This window comes from Micromys minutus (genome assembly GCF_963924665.1).
Source record: "Micromys minutus genome assembly, chromosome: 24".
Taxonomy (NCBI): domain Eukaryota; kingdom Metazoa; phylum Chordata; class Mammalia; order Rodentia; family Muridae; genus Micromys; species Micromys minutus.
Genome location: NC_137959.1, coordinates 48,604,455 through 48,624,167, shown reverse-complemented (window position 1 = coordinate 48,624,167; position 19,713 = coordinate 48,604,455). Strand labels below are relative to the sequence as shown.

At 43.4% G+C, this 19,713-nt stretch overlaps 1 protein-coding gene across 1 annotated transcript; it reads left to right on the top strand.

Moving 5' to 3' along the window:
- Positions 1-1,029: 1,029 nt before the first annotated feature.
- RBM34 (RNA binding motif protein 34) lies at positions 1,030-17,939 on the top strand. Its single transcript, XM_080936659.1, has 11 exons — positions 1,030-1,163; positions 1,242-1,413; positions 2,059-2,192; positions 6,120-6,354; positions 8,223-8,282; positions 9,536-9,579; positions 13,835-13,918; positions 14,022-14,085; positions 15,777-15,816; positions 16,292-16,410; positions 17,525-17,939. The coding sequence occupies exons 1-11, from the start codon at positions 1,114-1,116 to the stop codon at positions 17,807-17,809; spliced, it is 1,287 nt and encodes a 428-aa protein (XP_080792785.1). The 5' UTR covers positions 1,030-1,113; the 3' UTR covers positions 17,810-17,939.
- Positions 17,940-19,713: the final 1,774 nt, after the last annotated feature.

Genomic DNA, 19,713 nt, shown 5'->3' with positions numbered 1-19,713 from the left:
TTGTAATGGAGAATGTGCAGGCAGCGCCCCACAGCCTGCAAGCTCACTTGGGTGTCTCTCTATCTTGGTATTGAGGAGAGCCCACCATGTTGGACTTCTGTAGAATAAAACACTCCTTGTGCTTATACTATTTGAGTCTGGGGTATCATTCTTTGGCAAATCATGGACCCTTACAAGGGAAGCAAGGAAGCAGGAGCCCTAAAGGGGAGGCTAGATGTAAAGGTTTGCATGCAGGAGAATAGTTTGAGACAGGGTCTCACTGCAGGCAAGAGAGGCTACGACCACATATCCCAGAATAGCCTCAAAATCATGGCCAACCTCTACCTAGGCCCTAGAGAATAGGGATTACAAATATGAGCCACCATTAAAAAATGTAATTATCAACAATTTACTGAAAGAATGGTAGGACGGCTTCAAAGACAGAATAGTACATAGATGTGACTAGTTAGAGTTGTGGTCCCAACAACTTGTTTTCTGCTGACTTTGAAACGTCAAACTTTAGGAAAAGGTGTACAGACCTTTCCCCCTCAGAGCACCTTTTACCCTCCATACCGACTTCCAGACTGGTAACACACACGCCTGAAGCACCATTTCTTGGAAACCGCCATCCTCAATGAGCTGTGGTCGACAGTCCACCCTAAGCCGGGGGGGGGGGGGGGGTGTGTGTGTGTGTGTGTTGTTTCCTTTGAGACAAGGTAGCTATCCTGGAGCTGTGTAGTTTAGCCTGTCTTGGAACTCGAGGCAATCAGGCTACTCCGAGCTCCAAATACTGGGATTAAAGACCTGAGCCACCATGCTAGGATTTAGCTGACCATCGTGCTTACTTTAGGCCTAAACTAGTCGTCAGACTTAGTACACTCCCTAGCTTAGGTTTCCCTGACAGGCCAGAAGACCTGGATGAGGGAGGAGCCTTCAGTTTCACAGCATGGTTCCTGCCCAGCCTCGGGAAGCATGGAGAGGAAGGGGCGTGGTCCTGAGCGGAAAAGCCCGGCCCTAGAATAGAAGAACCGGAACCCAGAGGAAGCCGGAACCTGGAAGCAGTGGAAATGTAAAACTAGCCGGATCCCGGAAGTGCAGACTCAGGACTTCCGTCCCGGAAGCTCAGTTTTAAGCATGGCTTTGGGAGGGGAGGGACGCAAGAGAAGGAAGGGCCAGGAGCGGAGGTGAGTGACGGGCGGTTTGGTGTGGAAGGGGTGTTGGTGAGTGGCGCGGCGTGATTGAGAGTGTACCTGTGTTTGCAGACAGAGCCCCAAAGACGGCGTGGGGAATGCGGCGGCCGAATACCTGGTGGGACAGGTCGCCGACAGCTTGCGGGGCGGCTCGCATCCTCCTGGAGGAGGGACTGGGCGGTTGGCCGCTCTCTTCAGCACCGCGGAACCATCGGCTCCCCCTGTGTTTGTGCCTGTGCCACAGGTGAGTCGCCGGGCTGCGCCCCGGGTATCCCTTTAGAGATAGATTTAGAGGGTAACTCGCCTGACAGCAGTAGCTCTCTGGCCCTAGAGCTGGGCTTGCAGCACTTCACCCTCAGCCGATTTGATTAATAGGGTCTCCTGTAGAACATGTATGCTTCAGATTTCTGTTATGTACCCGAGGATGATCTTAAACTTCTGGTCCTCCTCCAGCCTCTCGAGTGCTGACATTGCAGAGTTGCTCCACCATATCCTACTTTACTTTTTATTTTGAGACAGGGTCTCACTAGTTGCCAAAACTTAGCATACACGGTAGCTCAGATTCAATGTTCTTGCCTCAGCCTTCCAGTGAATAGCTGTTGCTACAGGCTTAGTGTGAGCAAATCCATCCAGTCGGCTCCCATGACCAATATCAAGAATACTCTGCTTTTCTCTGTAACCAGTGAAGTATCCATGTAGAAAGGCATTGGGTATTGTTCAGGGACTTGGAGATGGGGACTTTGCTATGTAGCTCTGCTTGGCCTGGCGCAGTTCCTCCTGCCTCCGTATCCTGAATGCTGGAATTGCAGGCATATGCCACGACACACTGTTTTAGAGTCAGATTTTTTAAAAATTTGAGGTTTCAAATATGACTTCAAACTTTTGAAAGGAAACATCTAAAAAAAGAAAACCTGATGATGAAGAAGAAAGCGTGCCCCATATCAAAAAGCCAGTTTTGCAAGAGCCTGCAAGAAAAGTGAAGGTGAAGAAACTCTCTGATGCGGACAAGAAACTGGCAAGCAGGTTGGTGGAATTCTCCTTCTTGCTGTATTAAATACCTCAGGCAAGTTTTGTAAAAAAAATTAATGTTCATCTTAATTTTTTCTCATTGCATATTCTGAAATTAAAAAATACATTATATAAACTCATGCGGGGTTAAAAATATAAGAAAGCCATTTATCCTCCCAGTGAACAGATACTGGTAGATCAGCTTTTTAGGTCTTTGCATTTAATGAGGGAAATTTCTTTTACAGAATATATGAGTTAGTATCCAAACAGACCCACTACTTTTCTAATTGGTGTTCCTCATTCATTCTTGGGGGGGGGGGGGGGGTTCTTGCATCCCAGGTGCGCCTTGAACTCACTGTGCAACCTAAGCTGTATTTCATCTTCCACAAACCCTTGGCTCTTAATTTCTTTTCACTTTTCACTTCTTCAAAGCTGTTTTCTTTTCCCGTTTCTTATCGTCTCCTCTTTCAGAAAACCTTCAGTAGTCATCACACTTGTGTCTGCATGTGTAGCAGTGTTCTGTTACTGTGACCTGTGGAAGGAAGCCAGGCACCAGCTCCTAGGAGCCCACTCTCAGAGTCAGGCTGGGGTCATCCGGCTGCATGACAGATGCCTTTACCTGCTGAGCCACTGCACTAATTCCCCACCCACCCTCACACATGTCCTGAGGACTGCATGCTGCTCACGCTCGGTGACTGCTTGATCTTTCTGTTAACTTGCACACCTTTCCTGAGCTTGCTCTCAGGTAACGACTTCTCAGTTTTTGTCAGTTACCTCACAGCTGTTCTTTGTGGGCACTGCCATGTGTTTCTGCCCTGATCGCTAGACCTGCTCAGCCTTTTTGACTGACCATATCCACACCTGTGCATTCCTTGTTCACTTTAAGATAATGCTGCACAAGTCTCTGTACCTCACTGGGTGGAGTGTTTGTCTGGCACCCAGAAGGCCCTTGTCTAACCCATGCATGGTAACATAGCCTGCAGTCCCAGCACTTGGAAGGTGGCAGCACTAGGATCAGACATTCATAGTTATCCTACATTATATAGTGAGTTTGAGGCCAGTCTAGTTGCATGAGACCCTTCCTTAAAAACCAAAGAGCAAAATAAAAATGTTTCAGACTGAAGTCCTTCTGCATTAATGGTCCTTCACTTCTAGAGAGTTGCCTAAGCCAGTGACTTGCTCACAAGCTATCCTGTGCTCTCCCCCTTCTCACATGGCTGCTCAGTTGCTAAGTCCTAAAGCTCTTTCTTTTTTTTTTTTTAAATGAAAATACAGTCTAATTGTATTTCTCTAAGCCAGTCTGTTATTCCTGAATTTAAGAGCCTCCTGCCTTAGCTTCTCACATGCAATCACTATTCTTTAATTCTCTTTAGTCTGCCTTCTTTCTGTCTCCATCCTTGTTCTAGCCTGCTTTTTCTTGTTTTGTCATGACAGTATCTTCCCTGTTCAGGATTTTACATCTTGTTCCTTTCCTATTTTCTCCATTGCATGATTGACTTGGGCCTGTCTGTCTGTCTGTGTGCCTGCCCGCCCTCTTTCCTCCCTCCTTGCTTTCCCTCTCCCTCCTTTTTTCCCCTTTCTTTCTGTGGTGCTGGACATTGAACAAACAAAAATGCATGCTAGGAAGTACAGCCTGACTGTGTGGTCCAGGTTGGTTCCAGTGCCCAAGTGATTTTTGTAGGTAGTCAGTCTTTTGGTTTCCTGTCTTCCAAAGGAAGCAGTTCAATGCTTTTACATAACTAGTCATTCTCAACTGGGTCCCACCATACTCTTTTCCTTGCAAGCTACATTAGATATTGAAGTGAACAGATCATTATACTTGGGTTCTTAGTGGAGGAGCAATAGTAGTATTTATTACAGACTATAATACACGCTGCTTTCTTCTTTGAGAAGCCTTTCTTTTTTTTTTTTTCTATATGAAGCTTAATTTATTCAGTTCATAGTGCCATCACATAGCCCTACTTTTAGGAGTTAAAATGTCTTTTGTTACATGACAGTGATAACAGGCAGCAGTTGTTATTTTAATAATGTTATATTAATATCATACCTTTGCATTTTTACACTTTTATGACAAATAAAACACAAAACCTAAAGAACTACCACCTAGAACTGATCATAACATTAATTTGCCTACCTTTTGATACTGTGGAAGCATTCCATGTGATTGAAAGGAAAACATTTGGGGGGGGCTTCCTCATACCTAAAGAGCCTGTAAAATAGTAAGTCGGTAGAGAAAAGTTGAATTGACTCACTTAGTACTACCTTACTCCCAGTACCTAGCACTGCTTAGTACTACCTAGTTCTCCTAGAACTCATCCCCTCTTCACTCATTTGTAGAGCTTGATTTCCATTATAGAAATGCTACCAACCCTAGCGTATGTCTTGCCTATGTCAGTCACCACTGCAGTACCTGCTCCTCCAACAGAAAAGCCATGTGCAGCGAAAACAGTGTGGCTCTCTGTCTGCCCTCCCCCAACTGTGTGTTCCTTAAACTTTGGTCTTGAATGTCACGAACATGGTGATTCCCATGGGATCCTTGGATCTTATTTTAAAGACTCCCTTGAGGTGGGATCTTACATCTGTGCATGTGTACCTTCTGTTTTGCAAGAGGTGGTGTCAATTATTACATATTGTTGCACTGACTTATAGGTAGATCAATAGATTTAGATGCCCTTATGCTATGAGTTTGATATTATTTCATTAGCTGCATAGTGTTTTCTGACCTTGCACAGATTAGTTATTCTTTAAAAGCACATGCTAACAGTTGAGAAGCCTTTCTTGGTCTTCATGGTTCTGTACAGGTATCCTAGCCGTTGTCTTGTGATCACTGTCCCCCTCTGTGGTGCACTGTTGAAAGGCTTTCAGGAGTACAGGGGGAACCCAGCTCCTGCTGCCCCTTCTTTTCTCTCATCTTAAGACCCCTGTCTAGTTCACTTGTCAGTGTGACATCACACCTGAATGTCCTTGTGCACCAGTACCATCTGTTGTATTTACCTTTTCAGAGCTTACTGAAGGGACTGTCACCACAAGACACGTTAAGAACAAGTTCCCAGCACAAAGGAGGTTTATTTGCCTCCGAGGAATAAAGGACATGAAATAGAGGGTGAGGGAGAAGGGGGAAGGGAGCAAGTGGAGAGGGATATTTGGCCCTGAGGAGTAGGGGGTAGATGTAGGTAGGGAAGGCAGTGACCATAGAGTACTGCCTCTAGATACAAAGAGGAGACACAAGTGGCTAAAGGCAAATGGCAGTTTATAAAGGGAAAAGGGGAAACCCTGTGTTAGGGTTAGGTGTTTAATTTTGATTGGGATTGTTAGTTAGGGCAACCAACGGGGGCTTTTGGTTACTGGACCTTGGTAGTCAGCTTCAGGAGGAGGAAGTGGGCAAATAAGGGAACAGACATTGGTGATTAGCTTTAGGAATGGAATGTACTTGTTTTTAGCAAAGTGAGGGGGAGGCCTGTCAGAGCCATATTTGCTATGCTTGGTGAGCCCTCACTCATTTAGTTAGCAGTCCTTCAACTAGACAGAACTCTCCTAAGGAAGGACTCTCATTTTCTCACTTGACAGATCCTGATTTTAGACTGTTTGATGGGCATAGAAACCTCTCTAGGTTTTACAGAGTGTTTAGTGTTTAGTGTGCAGGGCCTGGGGCAGAGAATGATGATAAACTGGTCACCAGCACAGTGTAAAGTAGGCTCGAAGAGCTGTGTGGCTTTCCTTTGGAACTCTGCCACCGTTGTTGCCGCCGCCACCTGGCTTTTATTATGCCATCAAATGTTCCTTCAACTCTTGAGTATAGAATGTTTTCTAAAGGTACCAGCCAGCAGAAGCCAGCAGAAGGTGTTTGTGGTGAGGAGTCAGGACTGGCTTTGTCAAATGCTGGGCTTTTTGTTTGTTTTGTTTTTGACTCCTCCTTTCTTTGGTTGTTCCTTAAAAAACTAGGGAAAGTGCACTAGCAAATGCTGATTTAGAAGAGATTGATCAGAGCCAAGGGCAGGGAAAAAGAAGGTCTCAGCCTCGGAGTAAAGTGGCGGATGGAGAAGAACTGGATGTTGCCCTCAGCCTCAATAAGCATGGGGGCCAAAGAACGAAAATCCCACTCAACCCCGAAGAGGAGCGGTTAAAAAACGAGAGGACTGTGTTTGTTGGCAATTTGCCTGTGACATGTAATAAGAAGGTGAGTGGGAGGGAATACTGTCAACCTAAAGAAGCTCTTGATGAGGGTTATGTTAATGAGCTCGTAGTCCATATCTAACTCAGTGCTGTAGCTGCAGTCACAGGCTTAATCCGGGCTGTGTGGTTGTGTATGTGTGTTGTGTGTGTGTGTGGTGCTGTGTCTTGGCTCCCAGCCCTAATTCAGGCTTCTGAAGGTCATGCTTGAAACGGCAGTGGCCTGTTTCTGATTTTTCTTTTTTAAGCTCTTTAGCTTTCTTCCTGTTAATGAGCTTTCACAGTTACACCAGGAAGAGAAATAGGCTTGGACAAACTTATAATCAAGGAAAAACATTACTTCTAGGTCAGGCCCAAGGATGAGGCCATAGGTGTGCACTATGATAAAGCAGGGCCTTGTGAAACTGTTGCTTTGACCTTAACAGTTCATACAATGAACCACTGCTTTGAACTTGCTATTGACATCCTCTGTAGCTCCCCTTTTGTATGACATTTTATCTGTGAGGTAATTTTATAAAGAACTTTTGTCTGAGAGGGTATAAAAAGACAGAAAAACTAAAGTGTGGCTGTTGGGGCTCTGTTCTATCCACCGAATGTATAAATGTATATGTCTGTATGTACAGACATATGTATGTAGGTGTATGTATGTATATATGTATGCATATGCACTTGTGAAACTGATGGCACAGATGGTCAGCCCAGCTAGGGTGTATGTGTGTACATGTACATGTGTGCTCTCTTGATTTTCTTTCTTTCTACTTTCTTTACCTTTTTCCATGAAATTGCCAAAAGTCATCAGCTTCTGGTCTCCAGAACAGCAAACGAGGGTTAAAGGCCAAAGGTCATCAGCCTTTGTTCTTTGCCTACACTGTGTCCCACCTCAATGCCTGACCCATCTCATTCCTCCACACCATGCTGAGAACCACACGGGTTCCTGGTGAAGAGGGAAGATAAAGAGTGCTCCCGGCTGCCTGCTTTTGCTCCAGCTCCTTTGTGTTTTTGAGACTTTACTCTGCTCTTTAACTCATGGTGATTCTTCTGCCTTCACCTCCTAAGTACCAGGGTGAGAAACCATGCCCAGGTGCTTTTTGTCAGTTTGGTGGCTGACATCTCCCTGTGACTCTCCTTACAGACCCCAGTCTATCCTGGACACCTCAGTCATCCTGGCTCAGCTGCCTGTGTTCAGTTTGTTTTGGTTATTGATTCTCCTTTTAGGTCATAAGAACTCATAGAGGACAGAAATGTGATGTTTTGTTGTTCTATAAAAATATTCTTGCAGCAAATAGCTTTTGAATTAGAATTAGTTGTAGAAGTTACTGTTTTACATGTAAATCCATGTAAATTCTTCACATCTTGAGATAGTCAAAATAACTAACTAGAATTTTCCACATACTGTTAGTCTGAATCAGACAGCTGGAGAATTTCTCTGTGGAACAGCATCCTTAAAAGGCACTATGGTTTAAGCCATTGTGAAAAGATCAGAGAATATGTGCAAGATACAAGTCTAACTAACCTCCGCAGAAGTGCCCCACAGGTTAAAAACATTGAAACAGAACCACCATGCAGGTCATGCATGGGTGCTAATGTGAACCTGAATAGTATTTTTCTTCTTCCCAAGTTTCTGTAAAATCTTTTGTCTCTTCAGTTGAACAGTTGCATGTTTTTTTTTTCCTCTGACATATTCTTTGGTTTTTAGACACTGGATGTAAACACTTCATCCTCTTGACTCTGCCTTCTGTTTTTTGTGCTGGGATAACAGGTGTATTCTAACTTGCAGGTGGTTCTGGAATGTTTAAAATAAATTCACATAATTTTTTTTGTGACACAGATGTTCAGGGTATTAGCTAACATGCCTGTGTATATTCTTTATTTTAGAAGCTGAAGTCATTTTTTAAAGAGTATGGACAAGTAGAATCCGTACGATTTCGTTCTGTGGTAAGTCCTCTCCCACTGAATACTGCATAATGTCACTCTACCGTGTCAGTCAGTTAGACCTGCCGGCCCCTTGGTGCCAGTGTCCACTGCTGAGGCAGCACACATGAGTTCACATAGCATGGTGACATCTGTTACTAAGGCTGGCCCTGGGGTTTGCTGGGCAGGCAGGTGACTGTGTTGTCAGTGTAGGCTGGGCCTCACCATGCCACAGGCAGCCTGACTAGTGCTGTGGGCAGGAGAGGAGTGAGCCTGTGCAGCGGCCCTGCTTGGGCACTGTGGGGGTGCCTGGGGTCTGATCTTACTCAAAAGCAGTTATGCTAATGTTCAGAGGATAAAATACCAGGAAGGTGTCTGTTTCTGTCTTGTTTGTTTTGAGACAGAATCTCACTGTGTCCTGGAACTCACTAAATAGACCAACCTGGTCTAGAATTCACAGACCCATTGCTTCTGCTCCTGCTTCCTGGGTGCTGGCACTAAAGGTGTATGTGATATATGCCATCACATCGCAGCCTGGTTTTTCCTTCTTTGTTTTCTTTTCTTTTTCTTTCTTTCTTTCTTTCTTTCTTTCTTTCTTTCTTTCTTCCTTCCTTCCTTCCTTCCTTCCTTCCTTCCTTTCTTTCTTTCTTTCTTTTTTTTAAGATTTATTTACTATATATAAGTACATTGTAGCTGTCTTCAGACACCAAAAGAGGGTATTAGATCTCCTTACAGATGGTTGTCAGCCACCATATTTCTGGGAATTGAACTCAGGACCTCTGGAAGAGCAGCCAGTGCTCTTATTAACCGACCATCTCTCCAGCCCAATTCCTTGTATCGTAATTCTCATGTTCCCATCCCCGTTACTGTTTTGAGGTTGGGTTTCCTGTAGCCTTGAACTCAAACTCATTTGTAGCTGAGGGGGACTTTACATTTCTCATCCTCCTGTCTCAAGTGCGGGGGGATTATAGGATTATAGGTGTGTGCCACCACTCCTGGCTCTCAGAGTCCTTTTCACAAGCATTAGCATAGCTGTTTGTGAGTTGATTGCCCTACAGTGTTTTTGAATTACACAAGTTACGTGTGGTTAGAATATTTTGGCTCCTAAAATGTAGCTTATGTGGCTGGGAGTGTGGCCGAGATAGACCCTGTTGGCATGTGCAGGGCCCTGAGATCAGTCTCCAGCACTGAGGAAGGGGGAAGAATGAATGAAAAAGCTCACCAACTGGAAAATACTTCAAATTCAAATGCTTAATATTCCCTTTTCTTCTTAAAAGATGCCAGCAGAGGGGACACTATCCAAGAAGTTGGCTGCAATAAAGTAAGCTCATAATAAGATTCTTTTCTCTTTACTTTAGACCATCCTAGTGTTCTGTAAGCTCTACCCTATTTAGTTAATTATACCTGCAGATGGCTAATTAATGGATTTTCAGGTTTTGTTCAGTCGTGTCATCATAAAGAGCACTGGGAAATACTGAGGCTACTTTGCTGCTTTCTCACAGAGTTGTTCACACATTTGATTAAGAGTGTAGGCTTTATTTTATAAAAGTTATGATTTTTGGACAAGGGCAGCCTGGCAGGTGACAGTGGTGTTTGTAGCTCAAGTTGATGGAGCATCTACCTGTGCAGCAGGCCTGTTTAAAGGTTTTTATCTATCTATCTATCTATCTATCTATCTATCTATCTATCTATCTATCTATCATTTCATGTATATGAATGAGTACACCATTGCTGTCTTCAGACACACCAGAAGAAGGCATCAGATCTCATTACAGATTGTTGTGAGCCACCATGTGGTTGCTGGGAATTGAACTCAGGACCTCTGGAAGGGCAGTCAGTGTTCTTAACCACTGAGCCATCTCTTTAGCCCCCCTGTTTCTCTGCCTTTATCTGAGGGGCCACTATCATTCACTTTAGATTGCTTTTGGCTATTGAGTTATTTGGGTTTTTTTTTCTTTCTTTGTATATGAGGAATTTTGCCATGGGAAACTACCTTAAGGTGTTTTGTAGTCTTTGAAAGTATAATTTACCTTAAGTAAAATTGCAAACTTGAGATGCAGCTTTAGTAGTCTCTTTTGCTACTTTGGGGGTTGAACTCTGGACTTTTGTATATACTAGGTGACTGCTCTGCTCTGCCAGTGAACTACACTCAGGCTCTCACCTCCCCACCTCTCCATCCCCAACAGCCCCCTCCCTTTTATTTATTTATTTTTTTTGAGACAGGGTCTTATGTAGCCCTGGCTGGCTGGCCTGGAACACACGGAGATCTGCCTGTGCCTTCCAAGGGCTGAGGTTGAAGTTGCACTCTACTACGCCCAGCCAGCCCTTGGATTTTGAGAGTCTTGCTATGTATTAAGTTTTGTCAAATTCCTGATTCCTATGTTTTGTTTCCTGAGTGCGTCCAGGCTCTTTCCTCCAAGACTCCTGCTCACTGATGGCTTCTGCCAAAGTTTCGATGCTGTAAATTAGCTGAGAGACAGGAGAGATGCTCTTTCTGGCTTCTGTGTTTTAGGTAAGGAGAGCACTGGGTGTCATTAGTGGTTCAGGATAACGCACCGAGGCTGATGCAAAGCCAGCTCTCCATCGAAGCAGACCCACCTGCTTGCCACTGGCATTCATGTGACAGAGAGTTTTTTTAGACACAGTAACAGAGCCACATTCTGTCCCCGTGTTCTTGGGAGTTGTTGACACCTTTGGGTTTGTCAGCAGCTGCGTGTTGTGGGGAGAGTTAGTGCTGGACTCTGCCAGACAGAATTTCTACCACGGGCTACCTTGTTACCTTTTAATCATCAACAGTCTCCAAACCTCAGTCTCTTCATTCACAAATCAGAACCCATGTTAGGTGTGAGGTTAGATGATGCGTGTGAAATGTTTGGTTCAGTGCTTGGCATCTAATAAATCATAGCTTTCTTCTCAATAGAAAATGGCCAGATAGTACATAGGAAATCATAGAGACTATGGCAGCATGTATAGGTCCAAGCTAGAAGGGCTCTCACTCAGTACCGAGAGTGAAAGTAGACATGACCCCCATGCCTAATCCAGAAGCTGTCTACAAGTATCAACTGCTCACAAGGAAAAATTAGTTTTCTCTAATGGGGTCTCACTGGGTATAAAAGGCCCTCTGCTCAGGAGTAGCTAACATACTCTGTTTTTGAAGGTTTTGGGTTTTTTTTTTTTTGTCTGTGTGTGTCATAGTGTTTTGTTTGGGCTTTTTTTTAACCATGTTGGTCTTTTGCTTATATATTAAAGTTTCTGATTTTGCGTTTTTATAGGAATGTTTGTATTTATGTGTGTATACACACAAATTTCTCAAGCTTATTTTTTCCTTGTGGTTGTTTTTTTTTGTTTTTTTTTTTTTTTTAATTTGCCTATTTTCTAAAGAGAAAGAAGGATGTGGGAGAAGATGAGGGAGGGGAAACTGATCGGAATATATTGTATGAAAAAAAATTTTTTTTCAGTCTTTTGAGATAGGGTTTCTATGTGTCATAGCTCTGGCTGCCCTGAAACTCACTTTGTACCCAGGCTGGGCTCCAACTCACAGAGACCCATCTGCTTCTGCTTTTTAGTGCTGGGATTAAAGGTGTGCACCACCACACCTGGCTTGTGTGCTGTGTGCCGTGTGCACTGTGTGGTGCCCGGTGTCCTCACTGGTTCTCTTGCAGTGCTGCTCATCTGTGTGCAGATCAACATCTTTGCCCAAGGACCACTCTGTTTTCTTCATGACTTATTTACTTTTTATGTATATGATTGTTTTATTTGTATGTATAGTGTGTTTGTTGTTTGAGGAGGCCAGAAAAGGATGTTACATCCCTGGAACTAGAGTTAACAGATGAGTGTAAATTGCCCTGAGGATGCTGGGAACTGACCCAGGTCTATTTACCATTGCTATTACTATTTTCTGCTGAATCACATTCATATTATATTACCCCTGAGCAGTGCCATTGGCCATAATTATTAGAGGTGATAAGCTTGCCTGTGGGGGTGGCTGTTTGTCTTGCAAGCATAAGGACCTAAGCTTGATTTCCTGGAAGGCTTGCTTTAAAAAAAAAAAAAAAAAAAAAAAAAAGCCAGGCATAGTGCTTGGCATGCTTGCAGTACTAGTGCTGGAGAGGTGGGACACCCAGTGGCCAGCCAGTCCAGCCTGCATGGTGAGACCTAGGCCAATGAGAAGCCCATCTCAGAATCTTGGGTAGTGCCTGCAGGATGCCCCAGCAAGGAAAATTGTCTTCTGTTAATCTCGATTACCTTGGTTCAATCCCTGGAACCCAAATGGTAGAAGGAAAGGATTACTTCCCATGAGTTGACCTCTGCTTACACACGAGTGTGCATGCTACTCTTACAACTAAACAAGTGTCTATACACAGAAATGGTAGACAGCACTTGAGGGATGAGAGATGAGATTGAGCTCTGGTCTCCACACACACCTGCATTTATATGTAGACACATTCACACACAAGTGTGCCTTGCTAAGAAAGAACATAATTGTGGTCCTGACAAAGGGGCCATGTCTGAATCAGATCAAACTTTTGGGTCTAATAGTCAGTGTACAAAAGTGCATGTCAAACTGCTTTTCCACAGCCTTTAAACCTTAAAAGTATACACAAAAACAGTAGACCAGCAAAGCCCAGGCATGGGAAATATGTAGGTCAGATGACTCGACAGAGACAGGAGGAAAACGAACAAATACCAGTGTGATGTATAGGAGTGGGTAGGCTATATTGTAAGAGAAAAGCTGTGCAGGAGGGAGCAAGGATGGTGATGGCCATCAGTGGGAAGGGTGGGCTCCTGCGTGGGTAACAGCTGCCAGAGCTTAGGCTCTTGTGCACTGAACTCTTTGTGGATGTGCGCTTTTTTTATATGTATCTTGCAGTGAAAAGAATTTTGCTAGATGCAGAGTTGAAGTCAGGATGGCATTTCTAATCCTTCTGTTGTTCTGGGTTGACACACGTGGGAGTCCTGCTCTAACCACTCCCTCACAGTGATGATGCCAGAGTGTGTGGGAATTCTGTTCTCTTTGTTGTCTTTATATGTCTGTGTTCTTTTCAAATTACTGGATCTTTACTTAAATGTGGAGCATTCACTCGCAAATCCTGCCCTTACTGATGGAAGAAAACAAAACTAGAGTTTTTTTCCTTGAGTTTGAGATTAGCAACTTTAAAAAAAAATACTTTGTTATTTTAAAATTTATTTTTATTTTATATACATTGATGTTTTTAAAAAATATTTATTGATTTTATGTATATGAGTGCTCTATCTGCATGTATACTTACATGTCAGAAGAGAGCATCAGATCCCATTACAGTTGTGAGATACTATGAGGTTGCTGGGAATTGAACTCAGGACCTCTGGAAGAACAGTGTATCCTCTTAATAGCTGAGCCATCTCCCCAGCCCCTACATCGGTGTTTTGACTATATGTGTGCCTAACTGTGAGGATGTTGGTCCTCCTGGAATAAGAGTAACAGACGTGAGCTACCATGTGGTACTGGGAATTTAACCCAGCACTCTGGGAGAGCAGTCAATGCTCTTAACTGAGAACTTTTACATGATCTTCTTTCTCTTATGTTTTCTCTGTAGACGTAAATTTCATCCTGACCAGAAAAGCATCAACGCATATGTAGTGTTCAAGGATGAGAGCGCTGCCGCAAAAGCACTGCAAAGGTAATCGTGTGTTGTCCTCTGTCCTGTAGGGAGTCAGTACAGCAGAGGTTTCCATAACTAAGTGCTCAGTTTCAACAGCCATGTTCCTTGTTTTTATAACTAGAAATGGGGCCCAGATTGCAGAAGGATTTCGTATTCGAGTTGATTTGGCATCTGAAACCGCCTCTGTAAGTAGAATGTGATTTGATTAAAGATAATACAGCCAGATATGGTAGCTCATGCCTGCAATCCATACATCAGGAGGGTGAGACAGAAGAAGCACCAGGAAGTACAGGCCCACTTGGACGACTTGTGAGACAATTTCCCGAAGAAAATAAGCCAACAACAAAAAGATATTAACAAGAGCCTGTGGAAAGGTGGAACCAAGGGTGTGAACAGGAGAAAGAACCTTTGTTCTTTAGGGCCACAGTGTTGGTGCCATCACAAACAGGTCACTTTCTATTTGATGATGACCTTACCTTCCCCATAATATTAGAGAAAGTAACAGGTCATCAGGTCTAGTACCTTCTTTCAATAGACGGAAGTCAGGGAAGCTGTTACTCAGGTTGTGCTGGTAGCTCATACCTGTGTCAGTGCTGGGGAAACAGGCAGGAGAATCACACATTTCTGACACTAAGCTGTACAGTGAGAACCTGTCTAGAAACGTTATTGTCTAGAGTAAAGAGCACAGTCTAAAGACTCTCTCTGTATTCAGTAGGAACATACAAAGGTACAAGTTGTGTCTCTGTTTATGGTAAACGCTGTCATAAGCACGGGATGCTTTATCCATTCAGGAATGGGGCACCTGGGGACAGGCCAACAAGAAAGAACAAGGAGGGTTTCCAGGAGAATAGACTTCCTATGAAAGGTTTACCTGGGCAGCAAGATATTTTCATAGGCAATATCTGAGGTGTACACACTGAGGACAGAAGCCTGACTTCTTTGGGGAATGGCAAAAGCTTAGTATGGCTAATGGTGTATGGGGCACAGCATGCTCTTGGGTAGATAGCCAGCAGGCAAACCACAAAGCCTGCTTTGCCTAACTTTATACAGTCTGGACTTTGTCCAGGAGCAGATTCACTGCTTCAGCAATGTGACCAGATTGCACATGATAGCTGTGTCTTCAGACAACAAAGGATTGTGGACTCAGTCTGTAGACGTGTGCTTCTCTGGGGGTCAGGGTTACTCAGTCGAAAGAGAACAGCAGTCAGAGCAGAACCTACCACAGAGGGTCAATAGGCTGTGTGCTTGGGCCATACCCACCTGCCACTTGTGTCTGTCAATAAAGTTAGCTGCACACAACCACACATTTGTTTCTGTTTCGTAAGTAGTTCTAACAGCAGGATGAGAAGTTGCAATGAGACCGTGTGGCCCTTAAACCAAGTTTCAGTGACTCTGGACCTTCCTGATGCTGTGACCCTTTAATACAGTTCCTCATGTTGCAGTGACCCACAACCATAGTTATTTTCCTTGCTACTTCATAACTGCAGTTTTTCTACTGTTATGAATGACAGTGTAAATATGTTTTCCAATGGTCTCCCAAAACCCCTGTGAAAGGGTCATACACACATACACACACCCTACTACCCACAGGCTAAGAACCCCTACCTTAGAGCCTCAAGTGTTTGCTGATTAGCTCTTTACAGGCAACACGTTCCAGTAGCAGGCCTTCCCTAAGAACACCCCGTGAGTGCCACCATGAATGAAGGCTCTCCTCTGCTCTCTTACTATGCAGAGGGAAGACAAGAAACAGACGTGGGCAGGTATATGGTCAAGTCTGGAGGTGGATGGCTCCAGGCTGGGGAGGGAGCAGAGGCAGCATAGCGGTATAGGATATTTCTGTTTTTAATACACTAACTGGTTTTTATTCTTGTTTCAGAGGGACAAGAGATCAGTATTTGTGGGAAACCTTCCTTACAGTAAGTTTGTTTAAACAAACCAAAATATAACTATTGTTACAACATTAGCAGCCTCAGAGGAAATTTAGAAAGCTGGGGTTGTTGCTCAATAGCAGAGCTCCTCTCTGGTATTTTTGAGGCTTTAAGTTCAGTGCCCTTAGCACCAGAACCCACATAAACAAAGCAAGTAGTCTAATAGTTAGGTTATAACTAGTTTTAAGAAGCATGTCATACGCTGGAGGGTTTTGGTGCACATCTTTAATCCCAGCACTTGGGAGGCAGAAGCAGGCAAATCTCTGAGTTTGAGGCCAGCCTGGTCTACAGAGTGAGTTTAGCACAGCCAGGGCTACACAGGAACCCTGACGTGGGGGAAGAAAGCAGCAGCACATTGTCCTGATGCTGTATCCATGGGGCTTTGCTTAGCTCAGCATTTTCAAACCTCTCCAGCTTAAGGGGAATCCATGTTCACCTCAGTTGTGCTTGGGTTTGTTTGTAGAAGTTGAAGAGTCTGCTTTGGAGGAACACTTTCTGGACTGTGGGAACATTGTGGCAGTGAGGATTGTGAGAAACCCACTTACAGGAGTCGGCAGAGGGTTTGGCTACGTGCTCTTCGAGGTATGGGAGACTAATGTGAGGATGCTCTTTGAAATGCTGGGGTGAGGTTGTCACTGCTGTGCCATCTTTGTGTTAGTGATGCCACTTAAATCCCCAATTTCTGACTTAGGGAAACTAAACCCATAGCCACACATGACTGTGGCTAAAGCTCCTCGTTTGTACTAAGTAATGCTGACAGTACTAAGTAATAGTCTAGGTGTCTGGGATTAGAGGAACTAAAACGTTGGAATTTTACCATCAGTGAGATGGAGCAGACACCGGACTGTTCACTCAGTGACTGTTAATCAGGTTCCCTAACACTCTTGAACAGTAAAGAACATAACTTAATAGCACTTTGGTTTATTTTTATTTTTAACATGGATGTGTATGGTCTGTGTGTGGATATGTGCATGTGAATGTACACACCCCTACCAGAGATGTGGGATTCCCCCTTGAGCTGGACTTACACGTGGTTGTGAGCCACCAAGCTTGGGTGCCTGGAACTCCAATTCTCTGTAAGAGCAGAATGTACTCTTTATTGAGTGAGACATCTGTCTAGACATTTGCCTCTTGATAAGTATTGCCAGGCAGGTTTTAAGACTCTTACACGAGGAAGGTTTGTGTTGCTCTCTTATACTGACCTTGTTATTGTGTCTAGATGGTATTCACCTCTTTGAGAAGCTTGAAGAGTAAGATCAATCTCCTTAACATTCTAAATAGCATTAATGGTTCTGTGTTGGAATAGAATAGGATTTTGGACTCAAGAAGAACCCTCTAGTCTCTAGGCCCTGCATCTCAGTGACTGTAGAAGAGTTTCCTGCTTTCCACTTACAACAGGAATTTTACAGAAAGTTGGGTTTTGAGCTGTTTTCCATTCTAAAGAAATGTCATATGACGAAAGCGAGCATGTGGTTGTGATTGTGAGCATCTGCTTGAGTGCCACCTGTAACCGTGAGTGGAACAGGAGCAACTGGGCTCAAGCGAGGCTGCCTAAACCCTTGGGATCTGAGCTCAGGGCAGACTAGAAGGATTTGTGTGTGAAGCTTGCAGACTGACACAGACCACTGAATTCTGACTATACTAGTCTCCTCACATCTGAGTGTCTGGTGGAAGTTAATGTTTCTTCTTATTACAGAACACAGATGCTGTTCACCTTGCTTTGAAGTTAAATAATTCTGAGCTAATGGGAAGAAAACTGAGAGTCATGCGCTCTGTTAATAAAGAAAAACTAAAACAACAGAATTCAAACCCAAGCTTGAAGAAAGATGTCAGTAAATCTAAGCAAAGACTTAATTTTACTTCCAAAGAAGGAAAATTCCATTCAAAAAATGCATTTATTGGAGAAAAGGCAGTTCTCATGAAAAAGAAGAAAGGACAAAAGAAAAAAGTTCAAACAAAGAAACCAAGAAAGCATCAGTAACAACAGACTGCCTCCTTCCTTTCTGTCATAAGACTTTGCAATGAGTGTCTGGGTTTTTTTATGGATTATGAGGAAAATGTGGAGGCTTCCACAGTGTCTGTCATTCTTTTTTTTTTTTTTTTTTCTTAATTTGTGCTATATGTAAGGCTTCCTTGAAGCATTGTTCTTTTAGAAATGTGTTTAAAGAACAGTAATAAACATTAATGCTTTGTATTTAGGTCTGGCGTTCAAATGATTACTGTGGGAATGCTGATTCCAGGTGTAGTCATGGTCCCTAAGAAAAACTTGGGAGCTGTTTATAACACACACATTCTTACCTCTCATTTTACGCTCTCTTGCAGTTGTAGTGGAGATCTACATTTCTGTCTTATTCCATACATTTGATAATTGCTAACCAATAAGACCGCTAAGAGAAGTGTGACTGACTTCTAATACATAGCCAGAGACTACAGTGGTTATTGTCTTTGTCTACAAAGGAAAACGTGATGTTTAAGTTAGAATGAAACAGCTGTCCCAGAAAGTTTAAAGACAACACCTAATGAATTATGTTAATTAAATTGCAAACTTTAAAGTTGAATGACAGGACAACATGCCGCACATTCCCTAAGTTCCAGACACTGATCTTGCTAAGCTGGGGCTGGATCCAGGATGAAGTGGGGGAAGGGGGAAGCCAAGGCTGATTCAGGAAGGCAGAGCTCAGGAAGTACATACACTCTCACTTAAGTACGCCAGACGGTAGGACGAGTTTTCACTCATTTACTTGTAGAAAACCGAATGAGATGTTTAAAACATGGCTCTAGAGGCTGGAGAGATGGCTTCTTGGTTAAGAGCATGCATTGCTCTTCAGAGTACTTAAGTGCAATTCCCAGCACCCTTGTCAATCAGTTCACAACTGTAACTTGAGCTCCAGGGTCCAGCTCCTCTGGCCTCCCCAGGTTCCTGCTCTCATGAACATAACCTACACACACATATATACATGTAGTTAGAAACAGCTCTTGTGAATGAGCAGATTAAAGCATAGGTTATATACATGCATACACGTAACTTTATTATTAAATATGTGTATGATGTGAATGCAGGTACATGTGGAAGTCAGAATACTCTGGAGTTCTCTTCTTCCACAGCATGCACTTTTACTCACTGAGCCATCTCACTGGCCACAGATATTTTGGAATTTGTTAACTGTGTAGTTGTTGAAATTTCTACTTTAGAATGTGTGTGCTACTATGTGTAAATCATCTTTTTTTAAATGTATCTTGTAGAAGAATTTCCAGATGCTTTGTGCAATGTTTTGCTACCTGAAAAGGTAATTTGTTGTATTTGATTAAATATATTTGATATATAGCCACAAGACTATATATAAGTGGTTAACAGTGGATAGAAGTTGGCTTTGTTATGATAAAAGTACTGGCTAAGTGCAGAATGTTTTTCCCTTCACATAGCTTCAAGAAATCTTTACAGGGCTGGAGAGATGGCTCAGTGGTTAAGAGCACTCACTGGCTGCCCTTCCAGAGATCTTGGGTTCAATTCCCAGCAACCACATGATGGCTCACAGCCATCTGTAATGTGGTCTAATGCGCTCTCCTGGCACACAAATATTTATGCAGATACAGCACTTATACTGCATTAGTAAACTTTGAAAAGGAATTCTTGCATCAGCTCCTTATCTGGTCACTGTACCTAATTCCCAGAGACTGCAGCATAACCTGTCATTGTCCCAGGCTTCCATTTCCTCAGTGAAGGGAGCAGTGCTGTACCAGAGTGCCTTTCCTTCAAATGCCAGCCACAAGTGCATGATGAGTGGATCTCACCATTAGTAAAGAGCTTGTTGGGAATCTTGCTCAGATTCTGGGGAAGGGAGAGAACGACGACGAGGCTGCAGTTTAATGATGACACAATTCAGA

Coding starts and splice junctions, on each gene's coding strand:
- RBM34 (XM_080936659.1), top strand. CDS start 1,114: ATGGCTTTGGGAGGGGAGGGACGCAAGAGAAGGAAGGGCCAGGAGCGG. Junction 1,164..1,241: donor AGGAAGGGCCAGGAGCGGAG/GTGAGTGACGGG, acceptor CTGTGTTTGCAG/ACAGAGCCCCAAAGACGGCG. Junction 1,414..2,058: donor TGTTTGTGCCTGTGCCACAG/GTGAGTCGCCGG, acceptor AACTTTTGAAAG/GAAACATCTAAAAAAAGAAA.